The sequence below is a fragment of the Chenopodium quinoa genome, unplaced genomic scaffold, assembly GCF_001683475.1.
Source record: "Chenopodium quinoa cultivar QQ74 unplaced genomic scaffold, ASM168347v1, whole genome shotgun sequence".
NCBI classification, from domain to species: Eukaryota; Viridiplantae; Streptophyta; class Magnoliopsida; order Caryophyllales; family Amaranthaceae; genus Chenopodium; species Chenopodium quinoa.
The window spans coordinates 4,549,883-4,569,034 of record NW_018743331.1 but is presented as its reverse complement, the minus strand read 5'-3'; the positions used below and the strand labels follow the sequence as shown (position 1 = coordinate 4,569,034).

Genomic DNA, 19,152 nt, shown 5'->3' with positions numbered 1-19,152 from the left:
AAAATGTAACATATGAAAAGAATCAGGATTAGAATTACACATTTAATATTGGTAGGAGATATAAGTTTAAATCTTTTTTCTTGTATTCAACTCATTCTTGAATTAAAAACATAAAAAATGGAATCCAATGCATAAACTATTTTATGTGTGCATAACTTACTTGGATTATAGATATGACAAAAGCTAATGAACGCCTCGAGAACGTTGGATAAGATAACTAAAAGTAGAAAGATTAAATTAAAATAAACATTAATTACACCGATTAACACGTGATTTTGTCATGCATTCCCAAATTAATACCACTTTAGATAATATGTTAAATGCTTATTTAACGCCACAGGACGTTCATTAGCAAGATCTAATAGATATAAGAAAATTATTTTAAGACACCCAAAAAGGAAACAGAACGGAGAGAGTATTTCTTTCGGTCACCTTTGTTTTCATGTAAACTTACTATTGTGAAACGGACAATTGCCATGAATTTTATGACGAAATTGAGGAACAAATTCAGGAGATTTAAACAGTTGACATGCTTTTCTTTGGCCTTTATAGGCAGTGATAAGATTTAGTACGTAGATATATATATGGTCTTATGTTTGGATCAACTACACCAAACTTTGTTAATTATTGAAATTAAAGATGGAAGATGAACAAAAGGAAATTGCTATTAAGGTGGCAGGAGACAAGTATAGAACTATCTTGCATGAAGAAACAGAAAACAAAGACATCCAATGGAGACATGGTGGTCCTCCAATTTTCTACGAGGTTAACAAGCTCTTTGAAGAAGGAAGAACAAAGGTACGACGTACTCTCTCATTCGATCTCTTACATGTACGAGCTAATCCGTCTCTTAGCTTGTAATGACGAGTATAGTTGATTCACAAGCAACTCAATTTTGGCTAGGGGTAAATGAGTTAGAACGTACAAAAGCTTGACTCGAGTAGCTTGTGAACAAGATTGACATGTTGATTATTCATAAGTTTCTTGTGTAGTCATTGTCTACAACTTGAAACTGGTCTAATAGTGCATGTGGAACTTGGCCCGGTGACTTTGAGGTTTCAAGTTCGGCTATCCATTAGAGCATTATGAAATTCCAAACTCTAATAATGAATAATTGTGGAAGTTTAAATACCTCCCTCTTGAATTAATTATTCTAAAATATGAGAATCGTGGTGATTAATTATAATTACATTAAGATATAAGTATTTACATGCAATATTTTTTAGTAAACTAACTAAAAAAAATGATTTCAGGTTTGGCCAAAAGGTTCACTTGAAGAAACAGTCCAAAATGCAATCAAGACATGGGAGATGGAGTTTTCCCACAAAACTCGTTTGCAAGACTTTAAATCTATTTGCCCTGAGAAGTTCAGGCTCTTTGTCAATGGTAATTTGTTATCTATTTATTATTTTATCTTCCATTTGTAGGAATTTTTTTTAATGCCTTTTCTCATTATTTAGCCGCTTTGAAAATACAAAAACTAAAGTTACGAGAGGTTAACCTAGTCTAACATAATTAAAGAAACAAAACAAGTCATAAAAGAAACAAATTACTACATCACAGAAATATTAATTATAAAAAGGCCGCCCCAATTAATCTCCGTGGTAAACAAGTTTCGTTTATCAAAGAGCAAAACCGAGTAGTGGTTTTAAGGCAAAATCGCTACTTACCCATTTTTACGGAAAAAGTGACACTTTTGCCCCTGTGATATACATATTTGTTTATTAAAGAGATAAACTTGTACTCCGTATTTTCACATTATAAAAAAAAAGAAAGAGAATATAAGTAGTTCAAATGAATATATGAAAGGTCTAGATTAGGTCTCATGCCATACACGTAACTTTCAATAATTATTCTTTAATTAACACTATATTTAATTATATATAAAAAAAATTCTAGCTAAGTTATTAATTCATAAAGTGAATTTATTATGAAATACGTAGTAGTCTATTATTATCAAAATAGATATTTTAAAATACGTATATAGGTATATTTTATATATGTTTCACCAACAAATTTATATCATTTTCTTTTTGTTTACCAAATGAATATCTTAACAATATGTATTTAACCCGTAAATAATAAATTTCTTTTGCACAATATTATTCATTCTCTCTTATGTAGTACCACTATATTTTCTCTCAATAATCAACCGACTTAAAATATTTATTCATAATCTTTCTTGGCAAGCTTTTTATACATAGTTAAATACAAAAATCTCTTAAAAAAAATCCTTGATGTTAAGAATTTGAATTTTTTTTTTTTGACACACTAGAAAATGACAAAGTGTCATATAACCAAAGTTTTTTTTTTTATGACATTGAATATTTCTTAGGAAAAATTGGTATCATTAATCCCAACGTTGGGCCATTTACTTTAATTAACCCAACTTTCGATTATTTAATCTCAACTTTGGGGGGGCATTTTCTTCTATCAGGTCTTGATCGGTCAACAAAAGTCAATGACTTATTGTAATAGGTTAGTTGATATATGTCAAGCCCTGATTGATCCAAAAAATAAAAATAAAATTAAAAATTACAAAAATTATAAAAATTGGAAAAAAAAACCAAAAATCCCAGCCTCTCCCCTTCCCCTCACCAGACCACCGTAATCCCCTCCTTGACCGCCCAGTTCTAGTCCCCTCCCTCGCTGGCCCCCCGACCCTCACCTACTCCTACGTCGCCCCTCCACCGCCCCTAGTCACCACCCCTTGCGTCGCACACAACCACCTCGATCTCCCTCCCCCACTCACGAAACCACGCAACCCCCCTCCCCTACTCATGAAAACCACCAAACGCCCATCCCCCACCATGCCGCTAGGGTTTTCGATGGTGGGGGAGGGACGTTTGGTGGTTTTCGTGAGTGGGGGAGGGAGATTGGGGTGGGAGAGGAGGGCTAGGTTGCGTCTGGGCACCGGCGAAGGGGGGAAGATGAGGGGAGGTGGGAAGGGGGATCTGCCATCGGCGCAGGGAGGGAGGTGAGTTAGGGTTTTGGGCATCGGCGTGGTAGCCAGCCGGTGGAGGCTAGGGGTTGGTAATGGTGGCTGTTTTTTTTTTTTTTTTTAATTTTCTGAATATTTTTGTTTTCCTTTCATATATTTTTTTTAACCAATGATAATAAGACATGTGGCATTTAAAAAAAAAAAAAACCCATCATCAGGTCACCGGTCATTTAGCCTGTTAAAATAAAATGACCCCCAAAGTTGGGATTATTCAAAAATAATCGAAAGTTGGGATTAATTAAAGTAAATGGCCCAAAGTAGTGATTAATATTTACCGGTTTTTCCTTTTTCTTAGTGATTACTTTAGTATATAGTATAGGTTGATACGGAAAAAGAGTCTTAAAAATAATAAGATTTTAAAAGGTTTTTATTTTTTATTTTTTTTTATTTTTCCTCTCTTCTAACTCCTCTCTGAAAAACCCTAAATAGAAATATTGTGTTTAGTGGACTACTAAGAAAGCAATATTTCTGTGATTATTGATTTAACTAAAGGATAGGTCAATAATTTGGTATTTAATGATAGGTTAACCATGAAATTAGCTTATTAGGGTCACTATGTATATTATTAGAAAGTTGGCTGTCACTTTATAGAATAAATTTTTTACCCACCCACCATATAGACTTTTTGAAACTTGAGAGATATCTTATACAATTTCCCATAATTCTATTAGTTGAATCCTATTACCAAAAAAAAGACGTACTTTAATTAAACAAATATCTTCTCTATTATATTAATTTCTTTAATTTGGTCCAAGTGGCAACATCTAGGACCAAATTTTAATCCAAACTTTCAACCAAAATCTAATACCATATCACTAATAAATAAAGCCGGTCTCACAGCCAAGCAACGACACAACGACACTTGACATTCCAGTTTTTCGTCAAGTGTCGCGCCACGTAGGAGATAATAAATAGATATTATTGTGACACATATGATGCTAAATATGCGATTTTTGGATAGATTTTTTAAGATAAAATTATTGCATAGAGTTATATTATCGATAAAATTCTAATATTTCATATATACAAAATTAATCTCAACTTTTAATAAATATCCTATAACTCAATTCTATTTCAATTATCAAATTCGTTTTAAAAAGTTCTTTAAAATAAGATCGATTAATAATATATTTAATTACAAACATTTATACGTAGCTGGCCAAACCGTGTCACCAACTATTACAAGACCAGAGTTACTTCGTTAGTGCTATAGGGGTTACTTGGTCAGTGTTATAGTGGTTACTCAATCAGTGTATAGATAGGGGTTACTTAGTGTTAGAGGTTACCCAGTTAGTATTACAGGGGGTTACTCGATCAGTTTTATTGGGGTTCTTTTGTCTGGCCAGATGGTGTGGTTAGCCGCATACAAAATGCATTATTATATATTTAAATAATTATTTTAAAAAAATATTAAAGAATCAGTAAATAAGTTTTAATCAATAAAAATAATTTTAGTTTGGTAAAAATACTTTCAGTTCATTGAAAATAATTTAAGCTCAATAAAAATGATTTCAAGTCAATAATAACACAGATATCTATTTACAAACAAAACTATTCAAAGCACACTCGATATGATATCGTATGCCTAAATACCCTACACTGTCAAAACGAATTATTTGACCATATTTAACATTGGTAAAATATATAAATTCAATAAACCCTTATATAAATATGTTATCATAAAATTTTATCAACCATTTGGGCATCGCACAGGCACAAAACTAGTATATATATAAAGGGGAGTTTTTTCCCGAGTTTTTAGAGTGCCACATAGGATTTTATTTTCTAAAAAGTTATTAGAGCGCCACTTAGGATTAATATTTTAAAAACGCTACGTAGGATTATAATAAAAAAGAAACACCACGTAGGATTAATAATTTTAAAACGCTACAATAGGATTATGCCATGTAAGATTAATTTTAGAGCGTTACATAGGAAAATGTTATATTTTTAGGCAATGATAAAAAAGAATTGAAATTTATTTAAAATAAAAAATTTTATATTAATTATAAAAATAAAATCAACGCGTTTTTTGTGTGGCTGACCATATCGTGTGGCCGGCTGGAACACACCCAAACACTGACCGAGTAACCCTTGACCGTCCGAGTAACCCCTGATCGATTGAGTAACCCTTGATCAATCAAGTAACTCCCGATTAAGTAATCCTGACCACACGGTGTGACTAGATATAAATTTGATCGATTGAGTCACATATGAAACATTATGAAATAAAATATTATCTTTTTATATTACGAATTTTATCAAAACATGAGAAACAAAGTTAATAATTCATTTTTATAATAAAAAAATTCAAATAGTAAGCAAGCGAATATCACAAAGTTTATTAGATAAATATATATTTAGTAAAATATTTTATTTGAAAAAATACAAAGAAATCGTGCATCACACGGGCTTCTCTATTAGATATCTATTTACAAACAAAACTGCAAAAAGTAAACTATTATATAAACAAGCGATATGATATCGTTTGTCTAAATAATCTACAATATTAAAAGAGAATATATGATTGTATTTAACATCCAAACCAATTTTTTTTTTTTTTTTTTTTTTTTTTTTTTTTTTTACAAAATTGTTATCAACAATCTGGACATCGCCCGGGCACAAAACTAGTTTATATATATTTTTTTTGTTGTATTTCATCTAAAAACACCAATTGCTTCAAGTATTAAAAAAAAATAGTTTAATTAAGAAAAATATATGAGTGGGTGAAGTTGAAACCCAACTAATAGTCAAGGAGAAACAAAACCTTTCTTAAAATTAAAAAGTCATATAACACGAGACAATTCATAATGAAAAATATAAAAATGGGATTAATATGTTAAAATCTGCATTAATGGTATAATCCAACTAGTTAAAATTTGGATTTTTCGACTTTTACCACCAAAAAAATTAAGAAATTGTTTCTTACCACCAAAACTTCAAAAACTTTTATTTTACCAAAAAAAAAAAATGATTTTTACCACCTGCCGTCAAAAAAAACCGGTTAACCTAACGGAATTTTTTAAATGCTTTGATTTTCGCGCCAAACACATGGTCTTTAGGGGCTTTGGGGGGCATTTTGGGCTTATGGGTCCAATTTGAGGTCAGAATTGATAAAAAATAATCGTAAATGGCTCGTTTTTCCTACTAAAAAATACCTCGATTTGCGTGAAACACGCAAAATAAGGCATTTTCGATCAATTTTTGTCAATTTTGACCTCAAATTGGACTGACCCTACAAAATGCCCCCCTAAACTTGTGTAGAACATGTTTTACGCACAAAAATCGAAGAATTTTTTGTCCAACCGTTAGATTTAACGGTTTTCTTGACGGTAGGTGGTAAAAAAACAATTTTTAAAATTTTTTTGGTGGTAAAATAAAAGTTTTAGAAGTTTTGGTGGTAAAAATCAATTTTTGTTTTTTTTGGTGGTAAAAGTCAAAAAAATCTTTAAAAAATTAAAAGGTATAATTCACTAATTTCTATAACTTATGTTTTGTTACATTTAATAGAATTGACCTCTTTTTTTTTTTTTTTTCCAAACTATAAGTTCGTCATTATTGGTAAATGACATAAAAATCATAACAAATACTCTATTTATTATGAAACTTTTCTTTTTGGCACACAAATTTATTTTCATAGTCATAACAATACTCTATTTGGTCTAATCATTTAGTGATTAGAATATTTGAACACACTAATACCTTAGATGTGTTCACTTTACAGTAATTGACACTATACAATATTGATTACACATGATTGCAAATTGGAAAGGTTGAAGTAGAATGAGTAGGCAAAAGAAAAGAAATGAAAGACACTAACATCAAGAATAAACCTAGTGAATTCATTTTGAGGAATTTTTGAAGACGGATTAAATAATATAAGAATTGAATCCTTTATATTGGGATGATTAAGGGGTGGGAATGTTACTTTCATAGGCGAATATAAAACCTACTCGTATAAATGTAATCATATGTTTCCCTTCTTCATATTTAAGGTATTCTGATATGGTATCGTTTTTATGATCTGACCTGGTCTGATCTGATTGTCTAATCTCGTTAGATTCATCCTAACAAGTATTTTTCAAATATATATTTCGTAATTTTTCAAATAAAAAAGTACTGTAGAATGAAAAATTGTCCATGCATTTGTTTGTTTCTTAGAGAGATATTTACTTAGAAATTCTAGATCTGTCATTGATGTGGGTGTTATTCATAAGCAATTTTCTCTCTCGTTAATTGTTCGAAACTTTTAAAGAGTGTATCGATGTCTCAGATTTTACTACCACCATTGCTGATGTTTTTGCCAAAGTACGATTTCTATTTATTTAATTTACCGATGTTTTTAGTGATAGTGGTGGTGGTGCGGTGCAATAGGCGGATGAGAGAGGTGTCAAGTGGGGGTGGAGGTAGTAATTATGAGGAACGAGATATAAAATAGGATGGGTAGTCAATTGATTGGGTGTGAGAGAAGAGAGAAGTCTGATATGAAGTGCAATTTATATTATATTCGGGAGCACTGTGATATTTGTGCTCACTGTACTAGAAAAATAATAAGAAAAATTACATGTTCTAAAAACTAAGCTGAAGCTAATATATAACATGTTTGAACATTGTTATTTTTTTAATCGACTTGGTTACTATTTTTCAATCAATTGTTATTTTCGTTCTATCATGTGTTATTTACGTCCAATATAATGTTATTTTGAATTAGTTAAAAACATATGCGGTATATTTCCGAAAGACATATGTCCTTTTTGTCCGATTTCATGTTATTTTCAAGCTTATTATATGTTAGTAAATTTATAAGAAAATTGGTATTATGAAAGCATACATTATAAAGAATCTAACAATGTATTATACAACAACATTTGTTTCTTTCTATATTAGTAAATAATCAAGTCAAAACCACTATGTGAATAGTGAAAAAACTCAAACTGTAACACTTATTAAAACACAGAGGGAGTAATAATTTTAAAGAAGAAATTTAATAGAGAATCAATAACAATAAATTTAGTTCAGTAAAAAAATTTAAGTTCAGCAAAAAATATTTCAATTCAGTAAAAATAATTTCAGTTCAACAAAAATAATGTGAATAAAACAGGACCTTACTATATGCGACTAAAAAAGAATTGAACGGAAAAGCATCATTCTCATCAATATTTTTTTACATATATCTTCCTACCAAAACTCATGTATAACTAGTTAACTATCTAAATTTCTTATAAAGTACACGTCACATAAGGTCATATTACGATTTGGAGACATTCTCATAAATGCAAAAATAGACCCTAAATACCTTGAAAGACAATTTTTTTACAATAAATAAAGTATTACAATTACGTTACGATTGTTTAGTATAGAATAATATAGAGCAATTCGGTTCAAAACATCACTATAATACTAGCAAGGTCATGTTCTTTTCACCTTATTTAAATAATTACATATCTGAATTCTCTGGATTCAGAACAAATCGATTTATTGCCGTCACCTCTAGAGTTATTTCATCTACAAGTACTATAGATCTCACAATGGTATAATATATGATATACCATTTACATATCTATTTGTACCACTAGCAGAAAAAAATTATATCTACCAGTATACCATCTAATTGTACTATTTACGTATTTTGTGTTATCTTATGTACATATCAAATATCAATATTTACAAAATGTCATGCTATAGGTTTTGCAATCAATATCATCAGCATTGATTAGGTATTCGTGCGTATTCCTCCAAAATATTTTTTTAATTGGATTCGATTATTGTTGAGTGAATTTATTTTCTTTATTGTTGAAGTATTAGACCATTAGTGTACATAAAAGAAAATGAATTCACTAGTGGTTTGCTTCAATGTGGCTCTGCCCTGGCCTATATGTACATTGTATATGGAAGTTAGTACTTATAACAAATGTAAACAACATCTTTACCAAAAACAAATAATGTAAACCACACTAACAACTTATTATAATGATAGGCCACTAAAAGAGTATATATCATATATGTATGTTGTGTTTGTAACAGGAAGAGAAGGGTTAACGGGGGAAGAAGTGCTAAGGCTTGGGAGTTACAATTCCTTATTAAAGAGTTCAATGCCAGAAGAATTCCAGACATATTACAAAGCCAGTGAAGAGACATTTGAATCATCACACGACTCGTTTCGAGCTGCGTTACCTAGAGGGTTCGCATGGGAGGTGATCTCTGTGTATTCAGGACCGCCTGTTATTGCTTACAAGTTTAGACATTGGGGTTACTTTGAAGGACCTTATAAAGGTCATGCTCCTACCGGAGAAATGGTTCAGTTTTATGGCCTTGGCATTTTGAAGGTACAACTTTATTATACGAAGTATTGTTTTATCTCCTTAACTTATTTTACTAAACTTAACTTTTTTGTGAAATAATAAAGAAATAATAAAAGAATAATGAAACACATAAAATACGAAATCCTAGGATTCTAAGATCTTATACCATGTGAAATAATACGAGGACTCACTCTTTGTTGGAGCCCCAACAAAATGACATTCATATTATAATAGGCAAAAATTAATTTATTTTTTTTCATAGTGAAATACTTCGTATACATTTAGGAGGGCAAGTTGTAGGTGCTCACCTTGATGGTATGGACTCTTGACTCTAAATTTATTTGTGTACAACAATGAATATATTGAATTTCTATGTAGGTGGATGAATCGATGAAAGCAGAGGACCTAGAAATCTATTTTGATCCTGCGGAGCTGTTTGCGGGGCTATTAAAGGGTCAACCTTTATCTGATCAACCAACCACTATCAGCCACCGCGATACTGGTGATATATGCAGAGGCGATGACAACAACCACCAAGAGACAATGGACTAAAGACTCTCAGAGTGCATCTTTTGTTAGAGATATGAGATATTAGAAATACTGTATAATATATCGCTCTACATCTTTGCCCTAAATAGTTTATAAGAAGTTTTTGTTGTTGCAAGATTTGTATGCTATGGTTGTGACTAGTGAGGTTTTAGTTGTTTTGCTTTGATATTTCAAGGTTGTATAACATATTTACATATTAATATAAGTTGTGTAATGATGTTACAAAATTGGGAAATAATTTCGTTCTATTGTTTCCAAAAATGAGTTTATAATCTTCCAATAAAATAAAAAAATACGAAATAAGCCGAATAAAAAATTGGAGCTTTGGCATCAGATTGGTAAACTTTGTAACATAATTGAGTAGGACTTGTAATTTTATAGAGCCTTACCAATCTTTAAAACTTACAAAGGGACATTATTCCACCAAATACTAATACGTACATATTGCTTACAAGTACATGTCACTAATTTAAGGTATGACTCGTACAAGACATACAAAACATACCCATATTGGCCATGTACAAGTAGCACAATCTCCCTAGCCAGTGAGAATCGAATCATACACCACGAGGTGAGAACTACTACTCTACATGCGTACATAACATAACCACATCGTTCGCAAGACTAAAGATCATAGATAATTTATTTCATACTTGAACATATATTAGCCCATTATTTCTTCTCCTATATAGCTATTTTCTCATGGAGGGACATATTTATACAATGGAATCTCATGGTGAGAATTGGTAGAAGACAATGGAGCACTTTCATATTCGTTTTCTTTAGGTTGGGGGGTTCCAAGCTTCTCTTCTATATTCACTCCCAAAGCTTTCATATTGCCAATCACACATATGGTTGCGATTATAAGTATTACTGTAACACTTTGAAGCTTCATTTTGTAACACCTTTTCTGTTCAGAAAATAAAACATATATAATTGATTAAATTTCTCAACGATCTATTATTTGTTCGTTTAAAATGTCAATGCACTATAATCTACTTGTCAATTGAAGAGTACTAATGCATTATATAACATATTTTAAATTCTATATACTACCTTCGTTAAATGTTTTATACAACTTTGGAGGGGTTTACAGAAATCAAGGCAAAATTTGAGGGGCAAAGATTAGGAAAAGTAATGGGAACTAATTAAAGTAAGAGAGAGAATGAATCAAAGGGGTATGTTATTAAGGAGGAGAGAGAATGTGTGGATAATTAGGCAATCACCCACTGTCACCACCAACACCAGCCAACACCACCTACACCACCTTCACCGACACCACCACGCCTTCAACACCGGCTTTACCACCACCACTACCACCCCCACAAAACCACCACCACCACCCTCATGAAAACCTAGGCCACCACCTCCACAAAAACAACCGCACGAAACCACCACCACCACCCTCACGAAAACCCAGGCCACCACCTCTACGAAACCCACCGCCACCCACACAAAATTCCACCACCACAAACTCTCCTCCACGAAACCTAGACGACCACCCCGGCGCGACGAAATCCCACCACCACAAAATGTTCAAAACTCACCCCACGAAAACCCAACACAAATCCGATGAAAACCACCACAAAATCCCCACAAATCCGACAAAACCCACCATGAATTTAATTTCTTGAAAGTTGAAGAGAGAGAAAGAAGATCTAAAGAAGATTCAAAAAGATAATGAGATTGAAAGAGGAAAGAGAAAATATGGGGGAAGATGAAGATGAAGATTGAAAGAGGAGAGAGAATTAGTGATTAATTAAATCTGATTATAGTTAGGTCCCGTTTACTTTACCTTATTTTGCTGAACTGAAATTATTATTACTGAACTGAAATTATTTTTGCAGAACTTAAATTATTTTTACTGAACTGAAATTAATTTTACTGAATTGAAATTAATTTTACTGAACTGAAATTATTTTTGTTAAACTGAAATTAATTTTACTGAACTGAAATTATTTTTGCTAAACTGAAATTATTTTTACTGATTTTCTATTATATTTCTTTTGTATAGATACTGAACTTTATTGGACTGAACTTATTTTTACTAAAATGAAATTAATTTTACTGAACAAAAATTATTTATACCTAACTGAAATTATTTTTACTGAACTGAACCTATTTTTACTGAACTGAAATTATTTTTACTAAAATGAAATTATTTTTACTTAATATTATTTTTTTAAAGGTGAAGTGAACAGGGCCTTAGTAAAATGTGTTTTAATTTTTTAAATGAGGGTAAAATGGACTTTTGACCAGTTTTTTTTTACTAAAAGAGGAAAGAAATTTTTTGGTTGCACATAATGTTTAGCGGCCAAAAATAGTAAAAGTTGCACAAAATATTTAACGTAGGTAGTATAATATTTGAAAATAATCAATATAAAACTAATGTCATGTAAATGTTTAAATGCATGGCTAAGTGTTTTTATCTATAATTAGCTTAAAAAATCATTGATGTGGACATGATTTAATATCAAATTTTTACTGTTTTAAGGTCTTGTTTAGTTCACCTTTAAAAAAAAAAAATTATTCAGTAAAAATCATTTCACTTCAGTAAAATTAATTTCAATTATGTAAAAATCAGTAATTCTAAAGAAGAAATATAAAAGGGAATCAGTAAAAATTATTTCAGTTCAGCAAAAATAATTTCAGTTCAATAAAAATATTTTCAGTTTAGCAAAAATAAGGTGAAGTGAACAGGACCTTAATATTTTACCAGCTAAGTTAATTAATTAGCATTCGCCCAAAATGTATGCTGTAGAATCTCTATAAAATATGTTTGTTTATTTATTGATGATTGCTTGGTTGATCAAAGTCGTTAGAGATGGTATAAAAGGCATAAAAACAAATTCGTCAACATCATCTATCTAATTATTACCTCTATTCCGAAATAAGTTAAACTAAGTATCAATTGAAGCAATTATGAAAAAAAAAAAAAAAAAACAATAAAAATAAATCTCAGTTTAAGTGGAATGTGATCAAAATTTAAAGCCAATTAACGAGCATATATAGCAAGAAACAAGACGATTCTCCTAAAATTAATTAATCAAAGCAACAAAAAACTTACAGATCAAAAATTGGAGATGAGTCTTGATCATATGTCTTAAACTATCCAAGAGTTAAACCATTATATAGATAATATAGCTTGTTAAAGATTGATGAGGTAATAAGTTTTTAATGGAGTTACCACAAATGAGGCAAGAATAAGTGGGTTATCAATTAATCTTCTTGATTTGAAACGAATTAAATGATTAGGGGTAAATTTTTGCGGTGATTATAATAACAAAGTCAAATTTCTCCACTTTTAAATAGAAAAAAACAAATTGAATTAGTGAAATATGATTACCACTTAAGGAAAATATAGGTTCTTAATGGAAAATTGATAACCCTAGGTCTAGGCAAATTGCCTCAAACTCTTAAGTCATTTCAACACGTCTAAATGCTCAACATAGGGTTGCTATATTAGTGTCATAATTTACTACTCCGTAGTAGCTTCGATTTCTTTTAATATACTATTTGCATTTTTTGTAAGTGAATTGGTAGAAAGTAATCCAAACTATATATGCTTGCTATGTGGAAAATAATTCTAATTACAAACTTTGACAATGATGGTAACGTGGGAAATTTCGGAATTACAAATACTAGCCCTCTATGAACGTAACGCATGCGTGAGTAGGGGTGTACATAAAATACCCGGATCGAAGATTCAGATCCATTGTCGGTCTGCATAAACCGGGCCAATCCGATTGAGGGGTTACTCGGTCAGGGGTTACTCGAGTTGTCAGGGTTACTCGAATTTCTCGGTCAAGGATTACTCGAATTGCCGGGGTTACTCTAGTTACTCGGTCAAGGGTTACTTGAATTACTCCTGATCGAGTAACCCCTCAAGTAACCCCTGTGCGAGTAACCCCTCGAGTAATCCATGACCGAACCTCTCGAGTAACCCCTGATTGACCCCTAAAGTAACCCCTGACCGAACTCCTTAAGTAACCCCTGATCGAATTACTCGAGTAACCCCCGACCGAACTCCTTAAATAACTCCTAACTGAGTAACTCGAGTAACCCATGACCGAGTAACCCCTCGAGTAACCCTTGACCGAGTAACCCCTGACCGAGTGAACCCCTGACCGAGTGAACCCCTCGAGTAATCCCTGTCCGAACCCCTCAAGTAACCCATGACCGAACTCCTTAAGTAACCCCTGATCGAACTTCTTAAATAACTCCTAACTGAGTAACTCGAGTAACCCATGACCGAGTAACCCTTGACCGAGTAACTCGAGTAACCCTTCAAGTAACTCTTGAACGAATGAGCCCCTCGAGTAATCCCTGTTCGAACCCCTCAAGTTATCCATGACCGGGTAACTCAAGTAACCCCTAACTGAATAACTCGGGTAATCCCTAACAAAATAACTCAGATAACCCCTGCCACACGGTGTGCCCTGCTGCACCAAAAAGTTGCTGATCAATCACGTCTTCGCCTTCCTCCAAAGCAGAAAAAGCACGACTCCACTATATCTCTTCCGAGTTGAAATTACAACTCTAGTCTATACTCCAACGTTTGGGGTTGTACCCCGATTTGTCGCCGGAGTTTATCACCTGACACCTGCTATCTTCGCCGCCGTCGATCGAGCCTCCATGTGCGGGAATTCAGTTCATCAGTCTTTCTCTTGATTGAAAGGTTAGCCCTAATTTTGATTTTTCTTTTTACAATAATTTTGAAAATACAATTCTAAGTGTATACTTATAATATGAAATTCTAATAAAAAATTCATTAAAAGTAGTTGCAGTTCCTATTTCATAACCCTAAATTAATTTCGTATCACTTTAATTATTGAAAATTAATAGTTATAGATGTTCTAGTTTCTTACATGCAATGTCTCGTGTTGGCTACGTCATCGTATTATCGCATCATATATATATATATATTTTCTTCGTAAGTTATATAATTTCCATACTAGAATTAATCTAGGATGGTAGAACTTTCAATTTTATTGAAAGTTTATTGTTAGATTGGAACCTATGAAATCATACTAGCTAGCTTAGTATTCTGCTAAATTTGGGGGAATCTAATATCAATAGAACTACTATGTGTTACTGTGTTACGAGTGGTGTGGGTGAAGTATAGTGAGTACTTGAATAACCAAGCAATTGTTGATAATTGATTTAATATTTTTCTATTTTGATAACAATCAATGCACTTAGTTTGTACTAATAAGTAGTGCACTTAGTTTCATACTTCCTGCTAATGCTAAAGTATGTACTAATAAGTATTGTATTGGTAAATATTATTATTATTATTTTTTTTTTCATGTTGAATGTTCTTTCATATGTCATATAATTAACTAATATATTATTCATATGACTTACTTATTACCCACTTATACTGAAGTTGTGCTTTTTACTTTTTTAGATTGTGGAAATCTCAAATTTCCCTCTTCTATGTTATATGGGCGGGGATCTTGTTGAAAAAGGAGGTGATATTTCATATGTAAGTGGAGAGACTAAGTTTGCGTTTATAAGTTCTACTTTGAAATTTGTGGAGGTTTTGAATAAAATATATGAAGTTGTGGGCTGTGATCCGAGGCATGTGGAGTTGAAAATTAGAATGCGGTATCCGATTCAATTCATAGTTCTCATGTAGCTATTCAATTAAATGATGATAATTCATTAGCAGCTATGTGAGATACTGTGAGACAAAATACAATGTCTAGTATGCAGTTGTATTTGGAACAGGTTCATAAACAACCAAGTTTGGTGACTAACTTGGGTTCTTATCCTACCATGGACTCATGGTCAGATATGAACTTGAACTTGACAAATTCAAGTGCAGAAATGGGATCATTTACAAGATTGCTCACAGATCATCAATACATTAGTGAGCACTTGTCAGATTTTGGATCTCCACGTCCCTCACAACCCATGGAAACTACCTCTTTGGGTGATTATGACTTGATACAACCCGAGATTGACTTGCAAGGTATTAATGATGTTAGGGTAGATTCCGATGAGGGTGAAGATGACGATGTACGAGAGGCTAATGAAGTTGCTATCAAAGAAAGTGCACCTTCACAAAAATTTAACAATGTTCCCGAGTTTGACCCAAAGTCCGTTGATGCTTGAACTTGGCCAGGGAACAATTCTTATGCTGTTAATGGTGAGTTTGTTGTTGGTTAGGAGTTTGATTCCTTGCAGCAATTGAAAGATGCACTGAAGATGTACTCTATTTCAAAAAATCAGACATACAAGGTGAAGGAGGTGGAGTCGGACAAATATGTTGTTGAGTGCATAAGAAAGAAGGAATGCAATTGCCCTTGGAGGTTACGTGCAATAAAAAAACCAGCCCTTCCTACCTTTAGAGTTGTCAAATATGAGCAGTGGCGGAGCCAGGATTTTCAACTTGGGGGACAAAATGCTTAACTTACGAAAAGCTTAACAAAAAATAAAAACAAAAAAAAACTCACACACAAATTGGTTAATACTTAATATTAAAATTTCAAAATACAAATATATACTTAGTCATACAATTCAAAATGATGAAAAAAATTACATAAACATTACATTAAAATTACAAGTTCATTCTTCGAGTCTTCATACTTTGAAATCGATCAATAATCTTTTCGTCGGAAACTCGTAAGAAGACATCCTTCTCAATAAAAGTGACCAAACAATCATTCATAAGTTGATCACCCATGCTATTTCGCAACTTGTTTTTGACACATGTCATTGCAGAAAACACTCTTTCAACACTTGCCGTGGCAACGGGAAGAATCAACATCAACTTGATAAGCAAATGAATAAGAGGAAAAGTCTTATGCTTATTGGTTTTAACAAGCATCATAGAAAGAGAATTAAGGTCATTTAAACCTTGAAATCTTTCATCATTTAGCATATTCTCCATGAATACATCAAGTTGATATTCAAGAGCCATCAAATCAAAGCTTGAAAATTCTTCGGGATAAAAAGAGGCAAGTTTAAGTACCTTATCTTTATCAAAGGATGAGAAGTTATCTTTAGGACTTAAACAAGCCATACATAATAGTAACTCCATATTCCTCTCATTAAATCGTTCATCAAGTTCTTGAAGATGCAAATCAATTATCTTAAGAAAATTCCAACCCGAAAATGATGTTCATTTGTTGCTTCTTCAACAAAACGTCTTGATCTTCCATGAGGAACATAAAGAGAATCCATAGTGGGAATAACAACACCATGTTTAGTGCAAAATGAAGTTACCTTGTTTAAGAGAGTATCCCATCCTCGCTCCCTCATTTTTTGCAACACCGTTTTTGTATAAGTGACAAGTTCCATGGCATTTACAATATCTTGCTCCTTTCTTTGCAAAGCAACACACAAATCATTAGTGTATCCAAAAATAGTCAACATCAAGTGAGCAACAAAAATAAAGTCAAATGACTCTAATTGTCCTAAAACAATTTGAGCTTTGAACTTATCTTCCGATGCACCATGCTTCCCAATTTGTACAAGCACCTTAATAATTGTAGGAAATAAGAGGATGGCATTTAAAAGTGACTTGTAATGAGAACTCCAACGAGTATCCCCGGGCCTACTCAAACCAAGTTCTTGATTTAAACCCGATCCACTCACAATATCCCCAACATCCAAGGCTCGAGCAACTTCTTGAGCTTGATCTTGACGAATCATTTCTCTTCTCTTGCAAGAAACTCCAACCACATTCAACAAATTTCCAAGTATCTCGAAAAGCCAACCACAACTATCATTCTTTTTAGCAACGGCAACTAATGTTAGTTGAAGTTGATGAGCAAAACAATGTATATAGTAGGCACTTGGAGTATCATTCATAATCAAAGTCTTAAGGCCATTTATTTCACCCTTCATGTTGCTAGCTCCATCATACCCTTGCCCTCTTATCATAGATGGGCTCAATGAATGTTCAACAAGTAAAGACATGATTGCATCTTTAAGAGTTAAAGCGGTAGTATTAGCAACATGAACAATGCCTAAAAATCGCTCCATTACCTTTCCACTATCTCTATCAACAAAACGCAAAACAAGAGCTAGTTGTTCTTTTTGGGACACATCACTTGACTCATCGGCCAATATAGCAAAGTAATCATCACCAACTTCTTCTATTATGCACCTAGTTGTTTCTTTGGCACAACAGTTAATAATGTCCTTTTGAATAGGAGGGGAAGTCATTTGACAATTTTTAGGTGCATTTTCAAGAGTATGTATCCTTACTTCCTCAACCTTTTCTCCTAACCATTTCAAAAGCTCAAGGAAATTACCCCTATTATATGACTCCCCACTTTCATCATGTCCACGAAATGCCAAACCTTGCCCCAAAAGAAATCTTAAACAAGATAAAGATGCTTTCAAGCGGATAAAATATTCACTTTTAATCACATCACTTGCATTGTCAATCACATTCAAGATTGATTTCTTTTTTTCATCTCTTAAATTCACATATTTCTCATAAGCAAGATTATGAGCACTTTTAATTCCACCAACATGCTTCTCAAATCTTTCCGGTTTATTCCATGCCCTAAACCCTCCATCAACAAATGCATCACCCCCCGGTTTAATACCAACTTCATTCTTGAACAAGTAACATACAAAACAAAATGCAGCATCTTTTTCAATACTATATTCAAGCCAATCCCATTTGTTGAACCAATGAACACTAAAGCGACGCAAACCAGACACTTGTCTTGTAGGGAAGACATGAGTTTTTGGTTGGCAAGGTTTTTTAAGAATATAACCCCTCCTAACAGCATTTCGTTCATTTGCGGGGTAATCCATAATGTTTATTCTTTTTCCCGGATCATGAGGAAGAAGTTCAACATCATACACCAAATCTTCCTCTAATGGTACATTACTATTACTTGAACCACCCATTTCCATACTATTTTCTTGACTTTGAGGGGAGCTAACTGAAGGTGAGTTATTGGACTCATTTTCATTGAGTCTCATTCTTTTAAACAAGAATTGTCGAAGATCGGGTTGTTTAGTTGCCTTTGATTTGTTTGAATTTGGTGAATCTTTTGATATTTCCTAGTTAAATTGAAAATTATATATCAATTTACACAAGACCACAATCCACATCATTACATAATAACAAAACCTAAGAGGCTAAGATTTTAAATTTCTAATTCAACTACAGATTTCAATAATTTACAATAATTAATAATTTAAATTCACATTTCACAAAAACAACCAAAAACTCTAACAGGGGAAACAATCAAACAAATATAAATCAATAATCATTTATCAATTCAAATTATTCAATAATCAATACCCACAAGGCCACAAATGACAAAT

The 19,152-nt window shown here is 32.5% G+C and overlaps 3 protein-coding genes and 1 long non-coding RNA gene across 4 annotated transcripts; 1 reads left to right on the top strand and 3 right to left on the bottom strand.

Annotated features, from left to right (window-relative positions):
* The first annotated feature begins 413 nt into the window (after window positions 1-413).
* On the top strand, window positions 414-10,074 carry LOC110737509 (pathogen-related protein-like). The gene is made up of 4 exons (XM_021917862.1): window positions 414-798; window positions 1,254-1,386; window positions 9,026-9,327; window positions 9,682-10,074. Exons 1-4 carry the CDS (start codon window positions 640-642, stop codon window positions 9,853-9,855), a joined length of 768 nt encoding a protein of 255 aa, XP_021773554.1. The 5' UTR covers window positions 414-639; the 3' UTR covers window positions 9,856-10,074.
* A 108-nt stretch (window positions 10,075-10,182) lies between these two features.
* Window positions 10,183-13,034, bottom strand: LOC110737805. The gene is made up of 2 exons (XR_002514473.1): window positions 12,920-13,034; window positions 10,183-10,762 (listed from the first exon to the last, which is right to left on the bottom strand). It is a non-coding gene; the product is annotated as an uncharacterized LOC110737805 (long non-coding RNA).
* A 3,383-nt stretch (window positions 13,035-16,417) lies between these two features.
* Window positions 16,418-16,882, bottom strand: LOC110737558. Its single transcript, XM_021917899.1, has one exon. It carries the CDS (start codon window positions 16,880-16,882, stop codon window positions 16,418-16,420), a length of 465 nt encoding a protein of 154 aa, XP_021773591.1.
* A 65-nt stretch (window positions 16,883-16,947) lies between these two features.
* On the bottom strand, window positions 16,948-18,804 carry LOC110737557 (zinc finger MYM-type protein 1-like). The gene has a single exon (XM_021917898.1). The coding sequence runs from the start codon at window positions 18,802-18,804 to the stop codon at window positions 16,948-16,950; it is 1,857 nt and encodes a 618-aa protein (XP_021773590.1).
* Window positions 18,805-19,152: the final 348 nt, after the last annotated feature.